At 31.3% G+C, this 21,556-nt stretch overlaps 1 protein-coding gene across 2 annotated transcripts in view; it reads left to right on the forward strand.

The window, feature by feature from the left end:
- The window catches only part of LOC126736460 (putative transcription factor SOX-15), a 302,005-nt gene that overhangs the window by 172,670 nt on the left and 107,779 nt on the right, over nt 1-21,556 (forward strand). For both annotated transcript variants that reach the window (XM_050440827.1, XM_050440825.1), the window contains exon 3: nt 135-364. In XM_050440827.1, the coding sequence (XP_050296784.1) occupies nt 135-364 (230 nt within the window). The remainder of the gene's footprint in view (nt 1-134; nt 365-21,556) is intronic.

Consider the following 21,556-nt stretch of genomic DNA (forward strand, 5'->3'; position numbering starts at 1 on the left):
GCTAGGTTGGATTTAATAAACAACTTACAGATAGGCTCATATAATATTTGCCCCTATTATGCGTATACTGCCTCTAGTAAACGAAAGGATAAAATGCGCTATAAAATAAACTAGTTACTAATATTTTATTTTAGATTTGATTACACAAGACAGGCAGCCTACACGACGGAATCGATACCGGTATACGCAGCACGTGGTGCTTTTCCTCATAAAATGGGAGGCCCTAATCAAAGCCAAAAAGCCAGCAAAGAGGCTAGAATTAGAAGACCCATGAATGCATTTATGGTGTGGGCTAAAGTAGAAAGAAAAAAATTAGCCGATGAAAATCCAGACCTCCATAATGCTGATTTGAGTAAAATGTTAGGTAAGTTTTACTTGTCGGCTGTAATTGATACATTTGAAATGAATTATTTTTTAAACTGAGTATTGAGAGTTTTTGCAAAAAATCCAAATCAATTTTGCGCTCGGAATTAGTGAAGAACTTAATAGAACAATATAAACAATTATTTTAGACATATTTTGGAAAATATTTTAATATAATGGTTATAGCAAATAAAATACACTTAAGTTTATTTTAACTATTCTTTATTAATCAAAGCCTTAGATTTAAACAATTCTTTATAAAAGTAAAAGCTATTACATATTTTAAATAATAGACCGAATCCGAATTATATATTAAAATTATGTAAAAATATTGTTTCTTATATATTCATTTGGGTTAATTTTCTTATTTAATTAACACGGCAATTTGTTAATAGCTTAAATAATTTACTTTCTTATTAATTAGTTAAATAATTTTTTATGAAGCAATTGTCTATATGAGATATGCGTGGTCCGCTATATAGGTAAACTCTAACCATGTCACCGAATATTACATATGAAAAAAATCATATACCGCTATCGACGTATTCGTATGCGTCCGAATAAAGTTTTACTTATTAACCTCGTGCCCGCTGAGCTTTATGAATTATTGATGTTAGATATGGGTTTCACAATAATTAATTTGTATTGAAGAATATTTTTTTTTTCGTATTTCTACAAGAATAGCAAGGTAATTGGGAATGAAAAGTGAATGGGAGATCAGAAATTTGGTTCGAATTTTTGTCCCTGCATGTTTTATTAAGTATTATCAATAAAGCATGCATTAATAATCTGTTTTTAGCTCAATATATAAATCCTATATATTGAATGCTCTAAACATATCCATAAATCAACTTTTCGGTATAAAGAAGCAGGATTCAGATCACGTTATTATTAGTTTAAATAAATGTTTATTAGATAGATAGATTTTAAGATAGTGCCCAGTGTTAGCGTATTAAAAAACGTTTTGCTGATTGATTTTTATTACATGTTATCAATTTAAGACTTGAATGGAAGCTATACAATACTATATGTGATCTTTTATTCCAGTGGAATGTATTTTGAATTTCTTCATTAAAACAAAGGGTGAGATTTATTTTCCTTGCATTAAAAGTAAATTAATTTCAAAGTTAATTTAACAGAAATTCACTTCTAGCTTCCGTGTGTGTAATATTACTCTTTATGAGTAGGATAGATGAACGTCGCTCATCATTACACTTATACATAAAAGGATATTGTGCCAATTTGTTATCTAACCGAACCTTCTACTTACAGTAGAACATTCCTAAAAATTCTCCAGTGTAAAATACGGAAAATTGTAAATAGAAAAATTTAAATGAAAATGAGAGTGTATTTTACGTGGATCGGTATAATTCATCCAAAAATCTCTTTGACTTTCTCTCGAAAGTTTTGTTTCGTAGTACTCTACAGAGTCCCTTCAGTGACGGGTTTCGGCTCCCTTAGGCTGACCTATGACGTTTCATGTCCAGTCACTTTATCAATCTAATAAAGGTGAGATTGACTAGTGTCAAATTGAATAATTTATCTATAGTATAAACCTGATCAAAAAAATTGCTATAGATAATTAAGATATTCATAATATAGCCTTAAAATTTGAACGAGGATAACTTGCTACAATATTTGTAAGTGTGTGCTAATCCCGATTAAGGAACGATCAAGGAGCTATAGAGCAGTCGCTGAAAAAAGTCCAAGAAATCGGTCAAGGTATATTTAGTAAGGAAGTGATGTCCTTGATAGATAGAAGTTCTTATCCAAAAAATCGCAGTCCCTAACCGAATTAATCAGTTATTCGCGTCGGCCCGGGACGAAAGAAGAAAAAACGTAACAGAAGGGATTGAAAAAACATAAATCTGTCGCAGCAAAAATTCGCCGGTCCCCGTTCGTTTACATAAATTTTCGAAATCGGGACCGAAACGATAAATCTCACCCTGATTGATTGTCCGCCGCCGTTCGCGGAATCTTTCTCTTCTTTTGCTTTTCGTCGAAATAAAAAAAAATCGCGAAACTGCACGTATTTAAATTTACTGTAATAAGGGAACCCGTGATACTATGGACAGGTGATATACAGTGTGTGTAAAGACTTGTCATAAAACTCGGGTGTAATTTATAGCAATGGGAAATCTACCTTTTAATATAAAATAAGTCTTAATATAGCGGATGAACAATATTTTGTAAATAACTTGTAAGAATCTTTGCTCTATGTAAAGCTAAGATAGCCAATCAATGTGTTTTAGCTCGGAAAATTCCTAAAATCCATAATAGAAAAACAGTTGCACGAACCACTAAAAGCTTACTCCATAGATGTTGCGTTTTTTAATGGAACATTTTTTGAAATGAAACAATTTTTGGACTTATATCGTGGTGAATTATAAGTATTTTTTGATAATAGTCTATCTTCAACTATGACTTTGAAGTCTCAAATGGTCACCTGTATTACCTGTATTTTATATTTATATATACAAGATGTCCATTTAATATCGCGGTGCTCGATTGCTGCTAAATCTTGAAACGGAAAAAACCTTTAATGGGGGAATGTTAATTGAGTTAGAGGGGCTACTTTTTAAAATTAGTTTGATTGATACAGGGTGTCTCAAAAAAGCGTGGTATATAATTTGAGCTTTTGCTTAAATGGAACCACCTATATTTTTTTTCCGAAATGGTAGTCTTATTTGACGCTCTCTTTAACCCTAAAACTGTTTTGCCCTAAAATGCGACGTTACCTATTTATTAACAATTTAAGGAAATTTTCACGAAAATCAATGTTTCACGAACATCATTTAAATCTTAATATTTACCAAGGACGTTTTCTTAGTCCATGTTATCTTTCAAAATTCCAAAATTATTTTTTTTTTTATACGGGGTGACCAAAATCGTTACTCAATATTTTTAATTCAATTTTGCGCTATTTTTTTATGGAACACCCTGTATCTAGTAACGTGTATCTAAGCGTTTTCTCAAAATCTGTTGTTAAAGGAAGAATAACACATTTTTCATAGACATTACAACGTTTATTTTTACTTGAAAATGATTACAGCATACTGGAAGCATAGAATACAAGAAACAAACTAGAACAAAAACAGTTTTAAATAAAGAAATCAAATTCAGTCATCAAGTCGGTTGTAGAAAATCCGAAAATTAGAGTAAGGGAAATAAGGAAGGACTTACAAATCCAGAAATCGTCCGTAGGAAAATCCCACAAGAACAATAAATCACTCTCATCAAGTTCAGTTACATCAAGAATTGACCTAAAACATAAACAACATTAATTAAATACATGATAAAAAGAGTTACATCACAAAAATTGTTGATTTGTGAAAATTCTTCTAACTGCACGAAGCCTAAAACGCGTAATACGTCTAAAAGACTCTTGTATGCGCTCCACCATATCTTTCCTAGTTGTGGGTACAATACGATAAGCTTCGGATTTCCCCACAAAAAGAAATCCAGAGGCGTTAAATCCGGTGACCAAGGAGGCTATCAAGTGGGACCTATCGAATAGAATAACTATGTATAAAAAAGTTAACCTAACCTTCCTAACTAACCTAGCCTTCCAATTCATCTATTACCAAATTGGTGCGTGATATGTTCCCTGACATTTGCACTCAAGTGAGCTGGTGCACCATCCAGCTGTAGCCACATTTAATGCCTTACAAAGTCGGGAAGATCTTGGGTCAAGCGTGGAAAATCCTCTCTTAAGAAATTTAGAAAAACTCCTGTTATACGATTTTCAAAAAAGTATGGACCGATAACAAAATCATTTACTATTCCACCCCAAACATTGATGCTCCATCGGTGTTGAAAATAGTAAAAGTAAAAGTTATGTCGGTTCACAAAACCGTTTCTGTGAAACGTACATTCATCAGTAAAAAGCACAAATTTAAAAAAAATCTCGTTTTCTGCTGCTTGATTTTGTGCCCATTGACAAAAAGTTCTTCTTTTTTCAAAATCATTTTTGGCAAGTTCTTGATGTATCTGAGCATGCTAGGGATGATATTTGTTTTTCTTCAAACATTTTCCCACGGACGATTTCGATATTTCTATGTTCTTACTTATTTGTCTTATACTAATTTTCGGTGTTTCTACAACCGTCATGGTGATTGCCAATTGGTTTTCTTCATTTAAAACTGTTTTCGTTCTAGTTTACTGCTTGTATTCTACGCTTCTAGTATGCTCGAATAGTTCTTTTAATTTTTTCAACACTATCCAATCTATTATCAGGATGTTGGTTGTTAGGACATTTTTCCGCATAAACTCTTGAAGTTAAAAAACAGTTCCCAAGGCATTCACCGATAACGTAAATACTCTAATTCTCGCTGAGAGTAATAATTCATTTTGATACAAATATACTTAACACGATTGATAAGTAAACATTAAAATTGACATACGTCACACAACAAAGAATAAATGAATCATGGCCAACTTTTTACTTGTGAGAAAAATTTCCTTACTTTCAAAATATGAGATAAGCATCATGAATTTATATTACTTGTCTTTACTACTATAATTTCATTATGGTTACTACAACTATTGATTTTTTTTCTTACTTAAAAATAAGTATTTAAAATAGAATAGAACAGAGTGACAAAGTACTTGTCGATTTGATTCCATAAAATATTATAATATAAATATAATGGTTTTCCATCGTAAGTGTCGTAATGTCTATATAATGTAAAAATGTGTTGTTCTTCCTTTAAGAACAAATTTTAAGAAAACGGGTAAACATAAAAGCAAACTTGTTGGTATCAAATTGAAGAGAAAATTGAATTAAAAATGTCATTATTTGAGTAACGACTTTGACCACCCCGTATAAAAAAAAAATTTAATTTCGAAAGATAAGATGAACTAAGCTAAGGACTCTACCTAGATTTTTCAAAAACATAAAAAACATCCTTGGTAAATATTAAGATTTAAATGACACATGATTTTCGTGAAAATTTCTTTAAATTGTTAATAAATAGGCAAACTTCGCATTTTGGGGCAAAACATTTTTAGGACTAAAGAGAGCGTCAAACACTCCCATTTCAGAAAAAAAAAATAGGTGGTTCCATTTAAAAAAAAGTTCAAATAATGTACCACGCTTTTTTGGGACACCCTGTATCAATCAAACTAATTTTTTTAAAATAGCCTCTTTAAATCAATTAATATTCCCCCTATTAAATGTTTTTTCCATTTTAATATTTATGCGCAATCGAGCACCGCGATATTAAATGAACACCCTGTATAATTAAATAATATGAGCCGAATACAAAGTTTATAACATCGATAACTCTAAAACAGTTCAAGATAGACCTATTAAAAAACACTTTGCCTATAGTATCCAAAAATGTAATAGTAAATAGGATATTTCGTTTAAAAAACATTTATGGGGAAAGTTTTTTTGTGTTTCATGTAATTGTTTTTTTATGGATTTTAGAAATCTTTCTTGGTCTACTTCTTTGATTTAACTTATTACAAGTAAGAGTCAAGGAGGAGTGTAAAGCCGGGCAATCTTGATAGCGAATGAACTGGTCACACAATTACCTCTAGGGTGTATTTTTTCAAGGATTTTCGAATTAATTCGAGTTAAATATTTGTGGAAATACGGTATGGTTATCCCCTAAAAGGTTGCCATGGGAGGTGCATTATGAACATTATAGATCATAACAAGATGTTTCATTTATTGGGTACTTGACTAACAGTAAAAGAAATTATTTATGTTTTTTGCATAACTCGAAATAACGATGTTTACTTGTTTTTCTCTTTCTACTATGTTAATCAGAAAAAAAATCACTAATTTTGCTAATTTAACCGGTTTTGTATCTTCAAACAAAGTTAATAGTGTTGACTCAATTATAGTACCGTGTATAATGCATATTTTTTAGCTTGTGATCAAAAAGTAGATAAGTAAATGAAATTATATAAATTTGTAATAAAAATAAATTCCATTCAACTTTTTTATTTATTAAATAGGTATTAAGATTTCAATTTTAATTTTTGATCATTTGTGGGATATTATGCAATGCAATTAGTAATGGTCGGACAAACTGAAGTTCTTAACGTATTATATGGCAGTACAACAACCCTCATCAGAACCTAAAACTATAAGAGTACCACAGGGACATCGGAAAGAAACAAGACACGAGGAATAGCAGTGCGATGTAGCCATTCGGTTAACCGCGCGGTACGGCAGCAAAGATCCAAAGATACGATCCGCGACAGTCGTAAAGTTCTTGAAAAGCCTGCCTACCCTGCCTGTCCACCGTGCGGCTGCCTTGCATTGCGGTTTTTTTAGTGCGCCGCATTTTGAAAAGTATATACTGCCTGTCGCACCGCAGCCTCAGTAATAAGATTAGCGCATAAAAATACAATTTAAAACTTTATTGTCCCAAAAACTTACATTTTAAAAGCAAGCTTTTTCTAATCGACGGTGAGCTGGAATATCTGTTATGAAATATCCCAATTTTATGGAATCTAAAACAGAACCGGCCCTAAAAAAATTTGTAGGGTGGTGCCAGTTCTCCCGAACGCGCCAGTTCTTTTTAATAATTTTAGAAAATTATTAAAAATAACTGGAAACTAGATAAGTATGGCACGTTTATTGCACGTTTTACGTATTTAATAAATGTGGTTCATTATACTTAATAAGAATATTATACTAAACTTTATAGAAATAGGTTTCAATTTGAGCGAAATACTTAAATTACAATCTTCCTCGCTTTTAAGCTTGAACATTTTTTTATTTGGTCCAAAGGTTCTTAGCAATATTATTTTCGAAGTGCTGTATATATTTGGAAAATATTTTAATTTATAAGCTGAAAACTTTTATTAATGCCACAGATTAATTTAATTATCCTTTAACAATGGCTTTACACTTATTAGTTCTCCAACGAATTCAAGTGATAGTAAAGACATATCGACTGTCTAACGCACTATGTATTACTCGTATATCTTAGATAGAATTTGGCTAAGAAATTCTGCCTCTGCTGGTGTCTCATCATGGACTTTAAAATATTTTTCTTCCCGCGGTCTCCTAATATCTTAAATATCAGATCAACTCCAGCCTGGGAAGTAATTTTTTTGTGTTACTAAGGCAGACGAATAACTTCGATATTCCTTTACAAACTCAGAGCAATTCTATAGTCATTTAGAAGATTTAGATAAGTCTATCTTTTTGGATTGTATAGCCTTATTTACAATATTGATCTGAAAGGGAATATCATACCAGGTCACTATTGAAACAATAAACTCGAACTGCTCAATGATCTGATTTAAAGGCAATGCTTCTGATGCAAGGGGGTCATTTGCTATTTCATGAAGGTCTAGGAGAGTATCATAAACCAAACTTTAGTTGTAGCGAACTGCAGCTAAACCTGATACTTTACTTTCCCAACGAGTTTCGCAATCCTATTTTAGCGATAATCTTACGTTACGTTTGGATATAAATGCCCACTCCTTTGTTGATGCGTAGACTAGAACGAATAATCTTTGGAGGAATCCAAATAAAGAAACCGATTCGACCGATTCCAAGAAGAGACAAATTTTAAATTTGAGACCTGTGACTTGGAGTTTGTTTCAATACAATTTGATTCGACCGATGTTCTGGCAGCATCTGCTACAACCAAGTTTGAGGTCATTGTCAAGATATGACAGCCACATGGATTAAAAAATATCCGTGGAAATTGGACATTTTTGTGAACTGCTACCATAAAAGATCCACTGTTATATTTCTGATCGATCAATCATTCATATCCAATTTTTTTTTTTAATATCATCAATAAAAAGATCAGTAAGACAAGCTCCAGAAGAATCACTAACAGGCTTAAAAGCTACGAAACATTCTTGTACGTGAATTTCATTTGTATTAACAAAGCGAAATATAAAAAATAATTTTTCCACGTAGCTTAGATCAGCTATGCAATCGAATATAATACATAATATGGAAAATATATGAATAATTTAAGCATACGTAAAACTTTGTTGTGTCCTTCATTTATGAATAACCCATTAAACTCTACTATAGCTATAGCTTTAGAATTAACAAGCCATCTTCTTAAATATATTTGAAAGTGGCAACCATTCTTATTTTTAGGTTAATTTTCATTATTTATTTTATTATTAACGGACCATGTAATAAATATTTCCTCTTTAATTGCAGAATTAAGAAGGGGCCATTTTCCAATATCAATTGTATATTTTATACTATAATATACAATTGTGATATATAATTTTTTTCTCTAATACTTTGAGCTACCAAAAAATATGTTGCCAGCTGTTTGCTGCAGTTCGTCTTTGCGATGTTCATCTGGACGATTTGTATCAAATTAAGATTCATCCAGTGCCTGTTGGTGCTGACGATTAAGATTTAGCAGATGACCTCTGAACCCTCAAAAATGTTAAATGTGCTTTTACAAAGTTCTCAGCTTCTTGCCTTTTTCGTTTTCTTTGTTTGTTTTGTGCACCAGATATCTTTTTAATGGAATTAATGCATTGTCTCTAAAGAACATTATTTCGTTAATGTATTATTTGTTATACATCAATATTTTCTAAAGAAAGAAATTTCAAGTTTTTATTGCAAAGCAATATATTAATATCCGTTCGCTGTAATAAATACTTAACCCAAAGGAGGAAAACTAAAAGGATAAAAAGTCTTTAAGGGGCTAGAACGAAACATTTTTTGAAAAATACTTTACTTAACTATTATAAGGATATATATGTCATTAGTTGGTTCCATTTCTATTTAAGAAGCAAAAAGGTCATTGTATATTATAAGCATTTTTTGAGGTTCTTGTTCCTAATTGTTAAATTATTTACCTTGTGGAAATATAGCCATATTTAAAATTCAATTTTTTTATCTCTAGCCATATTCGTTTAGGTATTCTGTTAATTGGCTTCATATTTTCGTTTTTCAATTGATATACTTCAATTCAATTGATGATTTATCTTGAAAAAAATGCTACCATCAAAAATCGGATTGTAATCAATTTTTGCAGGTTGCATATACAGGGTGTCTGAAAAGTGAGGTTAACTTGCCTTATTCTGACTTTAATAGTAACTCAAATACAGGGTGTCACAGTATTGATTTTTGGTTTTTTTCTCATAGGTCTTGAACCAAATGACATACTGACATGAAATTTAGAACATACGAGTCTTTTAAAAAGAAAAATAAATTTTCGTATACATTTTTCGTGTTTTCGGTAGAGTGTGCTCGTTGCGTTAGTTTTTACTTTTTAAAAATCCCCAAGCTTTTTTGCAGCTCCGTATATTGGTTTGAAAAGTAAAAATAATTTCCTTTTTTAATATTACATAAAAAATATATACATTATTAAAGTCGCTAGAAGCAACCATTTTCGAAATTATCGCACTTTTAGGTTTTCATAGTATGTGAGTGACTAAAAGTTACTAGATTTTTAGCAATGCAATCCTAAATAAAATAAATTTTATACTTAAGATTATTAATATTTATGTAAAATTAGAATAGTTATTAAATAAAAAAATATTACGACTTTTTTGTTAATTCTTATAACCAGTTCTTCATAACCAAAGTAAATAATATTTATTTTTTTTTAATATTTTAAAAGTCGCTTTTTAAAAAAAGAAGAACTAAAAGTGATTTAAGAGGAATGGTCCAAAATATCACCTGAATATTGTGAAAAATTAGTGCCGTCAGTGCCGGTGGGTGGGGCAAAAGTCTTATGAGGTATGTTTAAATATTTTATTTTTTGCAATGTTTGAAAACGTATTTTTAAATACAAAATAGCATTTATTTGTACTACCAAGGGATCAAACTTTTAAGTTTTATACATCAATAAAAATATGTTTTGAAACTTTAGGTTTTATAACTTCTCCTAAATGCGTCTTTTTGCCCCACTTTACTCTATATTAAATAAAAGTTTAGATAAAAAAGTAATGTTAACGTATCTTACTTTGAATGTATGGTTGTGAGATTGAAAAAAAAAACATTTCTTGTATTCGGCTGTACGTCGGCTGGTGTCTGGTTTTACCTGAACCGAAAATTTGGTAATTTTGCAATTACATTTAATTGAATAATTCAAGATTCGCTTATTAAAATTTTTTAAAACTTTGCACGAGGGTTTGCCAGATTGGTCTCTTCAAAAAGTTATCTTACATTTTTTCTGTAAAATGTACAGGGAAGCCAATAATTGACCCCCTTAGAATTTACATAGGATTTCCTATGTTCCGCTCGGCGATGCACCACCCGGTATATCAATTTAATCTGTTCAAAATTTAAAATTGTTTCTATTTTCCCCACCCCCAGTTTCTCATATAATGTTTGAGTACTTATTAATGGGTTGTAGTCAAATAGAATTTTTAGTATTTTATTCTGTAAAATTTGCATTTCCATAATTCTAGTTTAACAGCAAGTACCTCAAACCGGCATCAAATATTGAAAGTGGGACAAAAAGAAAGCATTGTATATGTTAATTTTTTTTTACAGGTAGTTTCGACATTTATAACTGGTATTATGGGAAGAATTTTATCTTTGATTTTAATGATATGATAGTTCCAACTCAGAGTATCATCAATTATAAGCCCAAGATATCTATGTGGTATCCCATAGCTATTAGTAGCTTGCTAACCGTCTCCCCTAATTTTACATGTTGGCGTCTACTTCTGAAATAAGTTTCTATCAACTTAATGAGAGCATTCCCTCTAATCCCCATTTTATATATTTTTTTAAGAGTAAATCAATGCTACCCACATCAAAAGCTTTTTTTAGGTCTACAAATACTGCTGTAACAACTTTCTTTTCATCCAAAGCTTTTGAAATGCAATTTACAAAATCAAATTAATGTCGCGCCTAAAGTGTATTACTATTTTTTAAAAACCATACTAAAACTTGTCAAATGATATGCTGGTGTCTACATAAAGCATTATTTGTTCTTTTATTAATTTTTCTATTATCTTTGAAGAAACTCCTATTATAGAAATTGGTCTGTAGTTTTCCAAGTTTTGCTTATCTCCCTATTTAAAAATTGGGGTTATCCGACTTATTTTTAACTCTTGTGGATATATATACCGCTATTAATAACTGAATTTATTAAAGTTGTTATGATCGGTACAATATACTCCCTCAAATTAAGTAGATCTAAAACTGTAACCTCATCGTCCCCTGGAGCACAATTTTTTTTAGTTCTAACAACATTTTATTTATTTGATTTTTGTTTGTTAAAGCCATATCTAATAATTTATTACATTCAAGTTCCCTAAATGGCACAAACAAATAATTTTCAATTAATTCGCTGCTCAGGCTAATTACAATGTTTTCACCAAAGGTAGAGATATATCCAAGTTGCATTTCTTTGGCTAGGCCAGAGGATATAGTTTTACCTACTTCGGTAAAATAAATATTTAAATGTCGGACAATATCATTGGCCTCTTCTACATATATATTCTGGGCAATATTCAGCTTATCAATTTGCGTTCTGTAGTTCTTGTTCATAAAATAAATTGTTAATAAAACCCCATTGTTTCTTTATGTTACTGCTTGGTATTTAGACCGAAAGTATTGATTTTTTAAAGCTTTGATTTTATTATTAACATTATTTTTGAGTTTTAAGAACTCCAATTCCAGTTGTTTGTTATTGCGATGTTTTTATAGGCCTTATTTTTTATTTCCATCATATTAAGTAGTTCTTCAGTTATCTATTTATTATTTTTACGTATTTTTAGTTCCTTTATTTTAAGGCATTCTTCTTATGTATGTTGTGATTCCAATAATATTTTCTTCGAAAGTCTGAATATTGTTATGGGTTTATGTATTATTTTGGGTTTGAATGTTTTACCTATGCGTATTAAATTAAATATAACAAGTTCGTGGTCAATTAAGGATGTACTTTCTATATTAACAAGGTTCTCAGCATTAGAAGTAATGTGTTTATTGGACTTATCAATTAAAATATGGTTTATAATTGTTTTTGAATGATTTGTGATACGTGTGGCATTGGTTTCAGATATGTTATTTACAACTTTAAAATTACTTAACTCTAACATATTATTATACTGTTTTACTATGCTACAATCCTCTAGCAAATTTATGTTCATGTCCCCGATTATTAAATGATTTTTGGTTATTTATTTTTTATTATTTCTAAGTCATTGATAAAATCATACTTTTTTACGCTGGAGGTCTATAAATTCCACTCACCTTAACACCAATCTCGCCGCAGGACTATGGAGGATGTGTATACACATACCCAGTTACACACATTCCCCATAGCCGATATTTCAACCTGTTGAAACTTTATATCTTCCTTGATATACATAGAAACTCCTCCTCTACTGTCTCTACAAGAATGAACTGCTTGGTAGTTATTTAATTTGTAAAAGTTACTTTCTTCGTATTTTAACCAAGTCTCTGTCAGTACCAGAACATCGCAGTTTCTTTGCGGTACAAAACATTGTAGTTCATCTAATATACTTCTCATACTTTGTATGTCCATGTAGGCAACAGAGACTTTATTTAATGGGGTTGTTAGTTTTTTAGTTGGTCCTTGATTCTTTACTAAAAATGTCTTGCTGTTTTCGTCTTTTCTGAGTAGAATGTTGCCATTATTAATCCATAAAAAATTATATCCTTGATCGGTTTTATATTGCATTGCAGCCTTAAAAATTTCCAAGTTGGTCTTTGTTAAGTCATGATCCATATAATTTTTTTTTACGATCTCCAAGCCCGAAGTCGGTTGATGTTAGGGTAAATCTTTTCTTTAAGTAATCGAGATTTTTGTTGATTATCTGAAAAAAATGGCTTTATAGGTCGACATTCAGAGGCATTAGTCTCTGTGGTACTCTTACTGACTCTATAAGCTGTAAATTGGTTCCATAGTGGCTGCGTCCTCTATATCTATATCTAGCTTTTCTACAATTTTGTTAATTGCCTCCTTTAAATTTTAATTTCGACTTTGTGGAACACCTTGTATGAACAAATTATTATTTAAGGTATTTTGCTCCTGGGTATTAAGTTGATCCTTGATCTTATTAATCTCTTTCCAGTTTTGCGTTTAATTCTATTTCTTCATTAGATTTGCTCAAAAGTGCAGCGTATTTCCTATCCATATCATTCAATTTGTTCATCAGGTCTGCCAGTTTATTCATCACGTCAGCATTACCAACAGTTGAACTTACTGGAATTTTGCAGCTTTCACAAATCCATAGCTGAAAAGGTTTGCTTATTTATTGATAGGCACTTGCTGTCATTTTGATTCCTAAAACAATTATTATGAATCTTGATAGAATTTTATGTCTCCTTTTTTTCTTTCCGAGACTGTATACCACATAAAATTATTTTATCAGCGTTTAGTGCCCCTAAGCTAGCTTCCAGTCATCTTTGCCAAATCATTTGCAAAACACTACTTTACCCTCATCAATTGAATCCATCGGGAAATTTATATAAGTTAATAATAAAAATATAGGAAAATAATATACAGGTATTAAGACTCTTTCCTGCAACACTGGAAGAGTGTCACCAAGAGTATCATCTATTCTTACCCTTTGAGTTCTCTTTATCAAGTAAGACCTGAATAATTTCAGACAATAATTCAAAGACTAACTTTAAAAGTATCATGAATTTATGGTTTTACAGGGGTTTCAGGAATTTAACAAGTTTCCACCTAAAAGAAAAATGTAACCCACAACTCACTCAATTAAAATTTTGGCTTAGTTTATCATAAAAATTGAATGATAATAATCAAGTGTTTATTTAAGACTATTTATTTCTGTATATTAGACATATACCTATTTACTAAAGATATATTTTATTTTACTTCATAGTATATCATATAGTAGTAATTGGTTCATCCGAACCATAAGTTCAGCTTAAAGAACAGTATTTATTGAAATCTAATGACAACGAAAATTTACTTACATACAAAAAAGCTTTATTTACAATTAAAAAAAACTTATTTATAACTTAATGGTCAATGATTTAGAATAACATCATATAAAATGTATAAATTATTTCTCTTAAGTAAGCAACAAACATATAAAAATAAAAAGTAGTAAAATTAGACGAGTGTACGAGTTTTATTTTGACTGACTGGTAAATTTAAGGATACGTTGAAATATAATACCTTTAAATTTCTAGAAATTTGTCAATAATAATAATGATTTTTAAAAATATTTTATGTTTTAGATATTACATATACATAAAACACACTCAAAAACTAATAAGTAATACTCTGTATATTTTAATTAAGCAACAAAAAAACATTAATGTTCAATAAGCTTGCCACGAACGTCCTGGTAACATCCTAATCTTAAATAGAAATTTCTTTTAACGATACTCACTATCTCAGGCGTGACCGAACTAATCGCCACCCTTCGTCGTCTTTTTAAGTTAGCTAAGTCGAAGGGCGTAGTTAATATTATATTTTTGACCATAAAATATCTCCGTAAAAAGAAGTCTAATGATGTCAGATCAGGGGGTCGTGCTGGCCATTCTATCGGTCCTCGTCTCCTTATCCACCGATTTCAAAATATTCAGTTGTAGTGCTCCATCTTGCTGAAACCATATGATACAAGCTGAAACTTGTTGGTTTCCTGGATCAGGAAATAAGTTTTATTTTGGAAAAAAAAAATTATTTTGGAGCAAAATTTAATAATTATCACTATTTAAATTTCTATCGATGACTAAGGGACCTATATGATCTTTAACAATTCCTGCCCAAACGTTGACCTTTTCAGGGTAATGGGTATGTTTTTCTTTAGACCAATAGTGGCAATTTTGTCTATTAGTATTACCATGTAAAGTTGCACTCATCAGAAAACAAAACATGCTCTGATTGGATGTCATTGTTATCTAATTTTGCCATCATTTGTTCAAAAAAATCCGTTCTCCCATCAAAATGGTCTTCCATGAGTTCCTGAGTTGGTATCAATTTATAGGGATGCATTTGATTTTCTTTCAATGTTCGAATAATCGATGAATGGCTAATATCGAATATTGGTGCTGCTTTTCGACCAGAAGAATCTGAATTTTTCGCAAACTCAAACATAAATTTGGTATCATCAATTGCATTCGCAGCTGCTTTTTTAATGTGCCTTACAAGTCCCAGCTCGCGAAACTGCTTTTCTATTTTACTAGTCGTCCCTTGGGATATAAGAAGAAAATTGAGATATTTTTCATGACAAGCGAGCAACTTACATTTGTGTCCGTGTGTTATCTCCATAACCAAATATCTGTAGAATTATTATTTTGTGCGTTTCTGTTAAATAAACCATTCTTCTAATAAGCAATTAACGAAATTCAAACGACTATGACACTGATAACTATTGCTGATAGACAATAATTTACAAGTGTACTTAGCAGGTCATCTAGCTATAAGGTCTGATGATGCTTTATTAGTGAAACGTAAACGTAAACATGAACTTCGTAAAATAAAAAGATGTTTTGAGATCGAGACTTGTTTTTAATTTTTTTTCTAGTTACGTAGGTCTCTTTGAGAAAAAAGACGATCTCATATCAGTAAAAGGTATGTTTTCAACCTGATGATTTATGTTAACTTTCCCATTATCAAAACTGAAATGGGAAATAAGTATTGACCGAATTTTTGCAATAAATCGGAAAATACTTAATATATCCGAAACAGGTGAAAAGTACAATATAGGATATTGTACATGAAATATGTCGAGAATATTCTAAAAAATCCAAAGTTGAGTAATATACAGCGTATTGCATTTAAAATAAGAAATTTGGTATAGGCCACTGCTACAAATTTTTTGTTGAAAAAAAAAGGCAAATAAAAAATTTCCATTATTGGAATGAGAAAATAAAAAAAAACGATTTTAGGAGTGAAAAAGTAAGCTATCCGTAAACATGTGGTACCGAATTTATTAATCAAGATGATAAATTCAATAGAATTTTTTTTTTAAATGGACAACTTATGTATGACAAGAAATTAAATACAATCGCTAATGGAAAATAAAGTACGAGTTTGCGACCATGGTCAATTAACATAGCAGCAAAATAGAGCTCCGTGTCATAAGGAAAATATTATAAATAACTTTTTAAACCAACACAACAATTATTATTGTTGAATAAGGGAAGTAGATCGATCTCTTAGCCAGCTTGACGTCTAGATCTTACCCTAGATTTTTTTGTGGGGAACAAACATTAAAGGAGATTAATTATAAACAAAGACCTACTACGGTAAACGAAATACAAATAAAAATTAAGGAAACTGTGGCATACTTAAATGAAACTCATTTTGTGTTTAATAAAACATTTAGTGACATTTCATACATTTTATACATACATATATTATTTGAAACAGAGGAAATAGTGAAAACTTAATTTAGTCTGTTACACATAATTTAGATATTGTATTTTTTCAAAGTAATTATAGGGTAATAATTAAGAGATTTTTTAAATACTGCGAATTGAAAATTTTCCAGAAATTCCGTTGATTTAAGAAATTATGTATTCGTGTAAGATATCTAGTAGAATCATGAAATTCTTAAAAAAATACAAATTGATATCCGAGAATCAGTATGGGTTCATGGAGGGTAGATCGACGGAGGATGCAATTGCTGGGCTCACATCACAAATATATAAAAATCTTGATGAAAGCAGCCCGACATTGTGTATCTTTGTTGATCTGGCCAAGGCGTTCGATACAGTTTCGCACTCCTTGCTCTTAGAAAAAATCAAAAGATATGGCCTTAGAGGAAAAATATTTGATATCATAAAGAGCTACTTATGTGATAGAATACAATATACAAAAATCGGTGGAGTAATGAGTGAGGCTGGGTCGATAACCTGTGGCGTTCCTGAGGGGACTGTTTTGGGACCACTACTGTTTGTTTTGTATATAAATGGCTTACTTAAACTGAACATTAATGGTAAAACTATATCATTTGCTGATGATACTGCTATTTTGTTTAAGGGAGAAACATGGGAGGAATTAAAAATTCAAGCAGAAAGGGATTTTTTTTTGCTCACATGTTACAGGTTTAGAAATAACTCAAAAATGGGCACTTAAAATTGTATTTAACAAAAGTAGTTTTTTTCCATCGGATACATTCTATGGCATAAGTGGTGTCATGGATATTAGACAGCTTTTCTGTTATAGAATGCTCTTAAGATCGTTTAAGAAACCTCAAGAAAGTTTAGTTTCTAACGAAACAAACTATAATTTAAGGTCTTCAAATAAAGTTATTATTCCAAAATGCAAAAAAATGTGCGGACAGAGAAGCTGGCTATACCTAACTCCAAGACTATATAATAAAATCCCTGATGATATTAAATGTTGTGAAAGTTTTATTAGTTTTAAAAGAAAAGTGTCAGACTGGTTACTGAGGGTACTATCGCGAGAGGATTTAAACAGTTTTGTGAACCAAAAAGAAAACATATATTAAATTATATACCCAAAGACATATTGAAGTGAAAAAGTGTAAGAAAGTGTCACACAAAAAGCAAAATGATTTTTGCTTTTTCGACAATACTTATGAACGTTTATTACGGTAAATTTATGGTAAAATATGTATTAATATCGAGATTAATATTGAATTAAAATTGTATTTTACATTTATTTAATAAACGTCCTATATGGTAAGGTATCCTAATTTGGACCACTTTTCAAACATCTATTGTATTACACATGTTAATAAATATTTCAAAATTTTATTATAAAAATCATTTACTAAGTACTGTTTATATTCCAAAAATTCACAAATAATAGATACATGGTACTTTATAATATTTTATTTTTCAAATGAAAAAAATATAAACAAAAGTCCAATTTGGGATACCGGTATCCTTAATTGGACCATTAGTGCCCTAAATTGGACCGATGTTAAAACCTATATTTAAACATGAGGAACGCGAAAAAAGATATATATTAGCATAACATAAACTAATATCCAACGTTTTTTAACTGATAAACTTAACCTAAATGTAAAAAATCTTTATTATTATGTAATATTAAAAATCATAATCTTAAGTTTTACAGTTTGAACAATAAAATATCTTAGTTTTTAGCGATACATTGACACATTTTGCATGAAACCAAATTTTACATTTAAGACACTGGATCATTTCTTCGACTGATTCAGACTCGCATATTTCACAATACCAGCTGTCCGATTTAGCTCCACCTAATTTTGCTACCTTTTTTTTATCACTAATCTTTGAAAATTTTAAAGTAGTTTTAACCGATTTTGCTTTAGATGTCTTAGCTCTTGCTTCAAGTTCGTTTTTGTACGGGGAACTAGTCAATTCAACTGCGTCCTGGGTGCAGCAAACTTTTGATGATTTTGCTTTTTTTATAGGTAACAGCGAAATATCCTGGATTGAAATATTTAGGGAAGTTGATGCTGCTCTCTTCGTTCGTAATCCTTGCGACCTAACGACGTGCGCCAATGGAATATTATCTTCTTCAGAAGAGGATGCCCCCTGTTGGGATTCATGGTTAGAGTTTGATGCAGTGTCAAACATCATTGAAGCTGCAAAATCAGATTCTTTAAAAACATTTTCATCTATAGGCCAAATGCCACTAGCACGAAAAGCGTTCTGTGCGTTTCTCACTGTTGCAGCAAGCCCATAAGCCTCTCCAATTATCCCGGAAACCTGAAACATTGATACAGTTCGACCCACGTTATTTCGCAACCATTTTTGAATGCATTGTCCATAAACATTTTGAAAGGCTTTGAAGAATCCAACATCCGACGGTTGGAGTCTGTGTGTTGTGTGACTTGGTAACTGCAACAACCTAATTCCATTATCCCTGGCAATTTGTAGAGATTTTAGGTTTTTGCTGTGGGTGCTGTGGCCGTCCAACAATAACAAAACAGGGGCCTCGGGGCTTGGCTTAACTGTTTCAATGAAATGTTTAAGCCATGTCACAAAAAGATCGCTACTGATATATCCAGTATCGCTAATAGTGACAATGCTGCCAGGCGGAGCACCTAATGAAAGTTCCTCTTGAAAACGTTTCCTCTTAAAAATTATCATGAGTGGTACAAACTGCCCTGCTGCACTTGCACAACAAACCACAGTAGTATTTGCCCCCCTCTCTTCACTAGAAATGCTCCCAATTTGATGTTTTCCCTTCTTGGCTAATATTTTCTGACATTGCCGTTGTACGGTTGAGCAGCCTGTCTCGTCGACGTTGAATATGCGTGTGGCGGTCAATTTATCCTCTTCACAGATTTTTTTTAAAAGTTCATAGAATTTATTAACTCGTACTTTGCTAAATCCTGCAGCCCTTGCCATTGATGTTTTCTCCGGCTGCCGTAACGATATTTCTTTATGTCTTGACATGAAACCATAATACCACTTTTTGCCTGCCATACGTTTATCTGTGTTGAAATTGTGTTTCAAATTGTTTCTTGTTGCCAATTCAAATGCCAGTTTTGCGGACGTCTCGTATGCCCATCCCGAACATTCGCTCTTCGAAAATCAAAATATGCCTAGCCAATTCTGCTTCAACTTCTTCATTAAATATACTAAACCTGCCCATTTTTTTAATTGAATTATTTGCCCATTTGTTTTTCTCTTCGAGATGTCTTTTTAGTGTAGCTTTAGGTACTTTAAACAACCTTGCACATTCATTAAGCCCATAAGAACCATTACGAAAAGCGGCAATAGCACTGCTTAAATCTTCTGTGCTTCACTTGCCGTATTTACCACGTGATGACATTCTGAAAGAAAATATTAAGAACTAAGTAAATGGAAATGGTTGCCTAAATTGGACCGGTCCAATTTATAAGTCAATTGCTGTCCAATTTAGGAACCTCATTCTCAAAACTAAACAATATCAAATTTCACCCACAACGGATTTTACCAATTTGGAGGTTAGGTCACTAAAATAACCCCTAAACTATAGCCTCTTTAATGAATCTTGAGAAATAATGATATTATAAATGTTGTGATTACTTACTTGAACGGTAAGTACTAGTATATTTGTATCGGAAGTTAAAAAATCACGAAAACACTAATATTTCCTCAACCGTTGTTTACAGACACACACGTGTTGAAACTCTAACAGTTTTCGAGGTGTAGTTTTAGTTGGCATTGACAAATGGCGCCACTTGTTGTCGGTTTGCTCAAATCTTCAAAGGTCCAATTTAGGAGCCGGTCCAATATAGGCAACCCTACCCTATATCTAGTTATTATGTAAATCATTAAGAGATAGTGTTCATGAGGTATGGTTAAAAATGTAATATTTAATAATAACCAATAGCCCCAGAACACACTGTTTGCTAAAGGCATAAATTTCCTAAAAAAATATTAATTATTGATAGAAAATTACAATAGAGAGTTCTTGTAATAATTGTACACTTATTGTTGTACACTTGTTCTTGTACACTTATTTTGCTAAAAGAGTCTAAAGTTGTACAAATTTATAGGGTGTCTTATTTCAAATTTGAAATTGAAGACCATACAGCACTTTTCACAAAATACTAAAAAAATTATTTAAGATCAAAAATCTTTTATATTTAAATTTTTGTGGAACACTCTGAGATTCTGGTATAGGCCTCCAATGAAATGCCTAGCCTATATATAGGGTAAGGGCGCCCATATTGAACCGCCTCCCAAATTGAACCTCCTTAAAATTTCCTACTACGAGAGAACCTAGCGCCGTCTATAATTTTTTTTTCCAAATCAAGATTCCCAGACCACTTTATTTCGCGGCACGTGGTTTCTTTCCACAACAACAGTGTTCGTGCATTGGTTGATGTGTTAAGAAGCCATATTTTATGTAAATTTTTCGGTTTGTACCTAAGCAGATTAAGACTTCATAAAAAAGGTAAGAGCAAATGTATTAATAACAATAAACACTACATATTCTAAGCATATTTGAATGCATTGAAAATCTATTCGTTTTGAAGTATCAGGTTACGTTTAAAATTTTGTCCGGTTGCTCATGTTGAACCCCAAACGGTATCCTAAGTTGAACCGGGGTTCAATTTAAGCAACTGTTTTTTTTTTTATAAAATATTTATCTAAATGTAATAAATACAGGGTATAATACTAAAGTGATGGTCAATATTGATACCACGTACTCTTGAGCCAAAAAAAAAAAGGTTCATGTAATATTTTTTCTTACGGCACTCCGTATCCGAGATACAGGGTGCTTTGGCTTTTTTTACTTTAGTAAAAAATGCCACATTTTTATTCAACTAAAAAAAAAAACGGTACGCTCTTGCTTTTTTTAAAATAAAAATTATTTTTGTAATC

The sequence above is a fragment of the Anthonomus grandis genome, chromosome 5 (genome assembly GCF_022605725.1).
Source record: "Anthonomus grandis grandis chromosome 5, icAntGran1.3, whole genome shotgun sequence".
In the NCBI taxonomy this organism is placed as follows: Eukaryota; Metazoa; Arthropoda; class Insecta; order Coleoptera; family Curculionidae; genus Anthonomus; species Anthonomus grandis.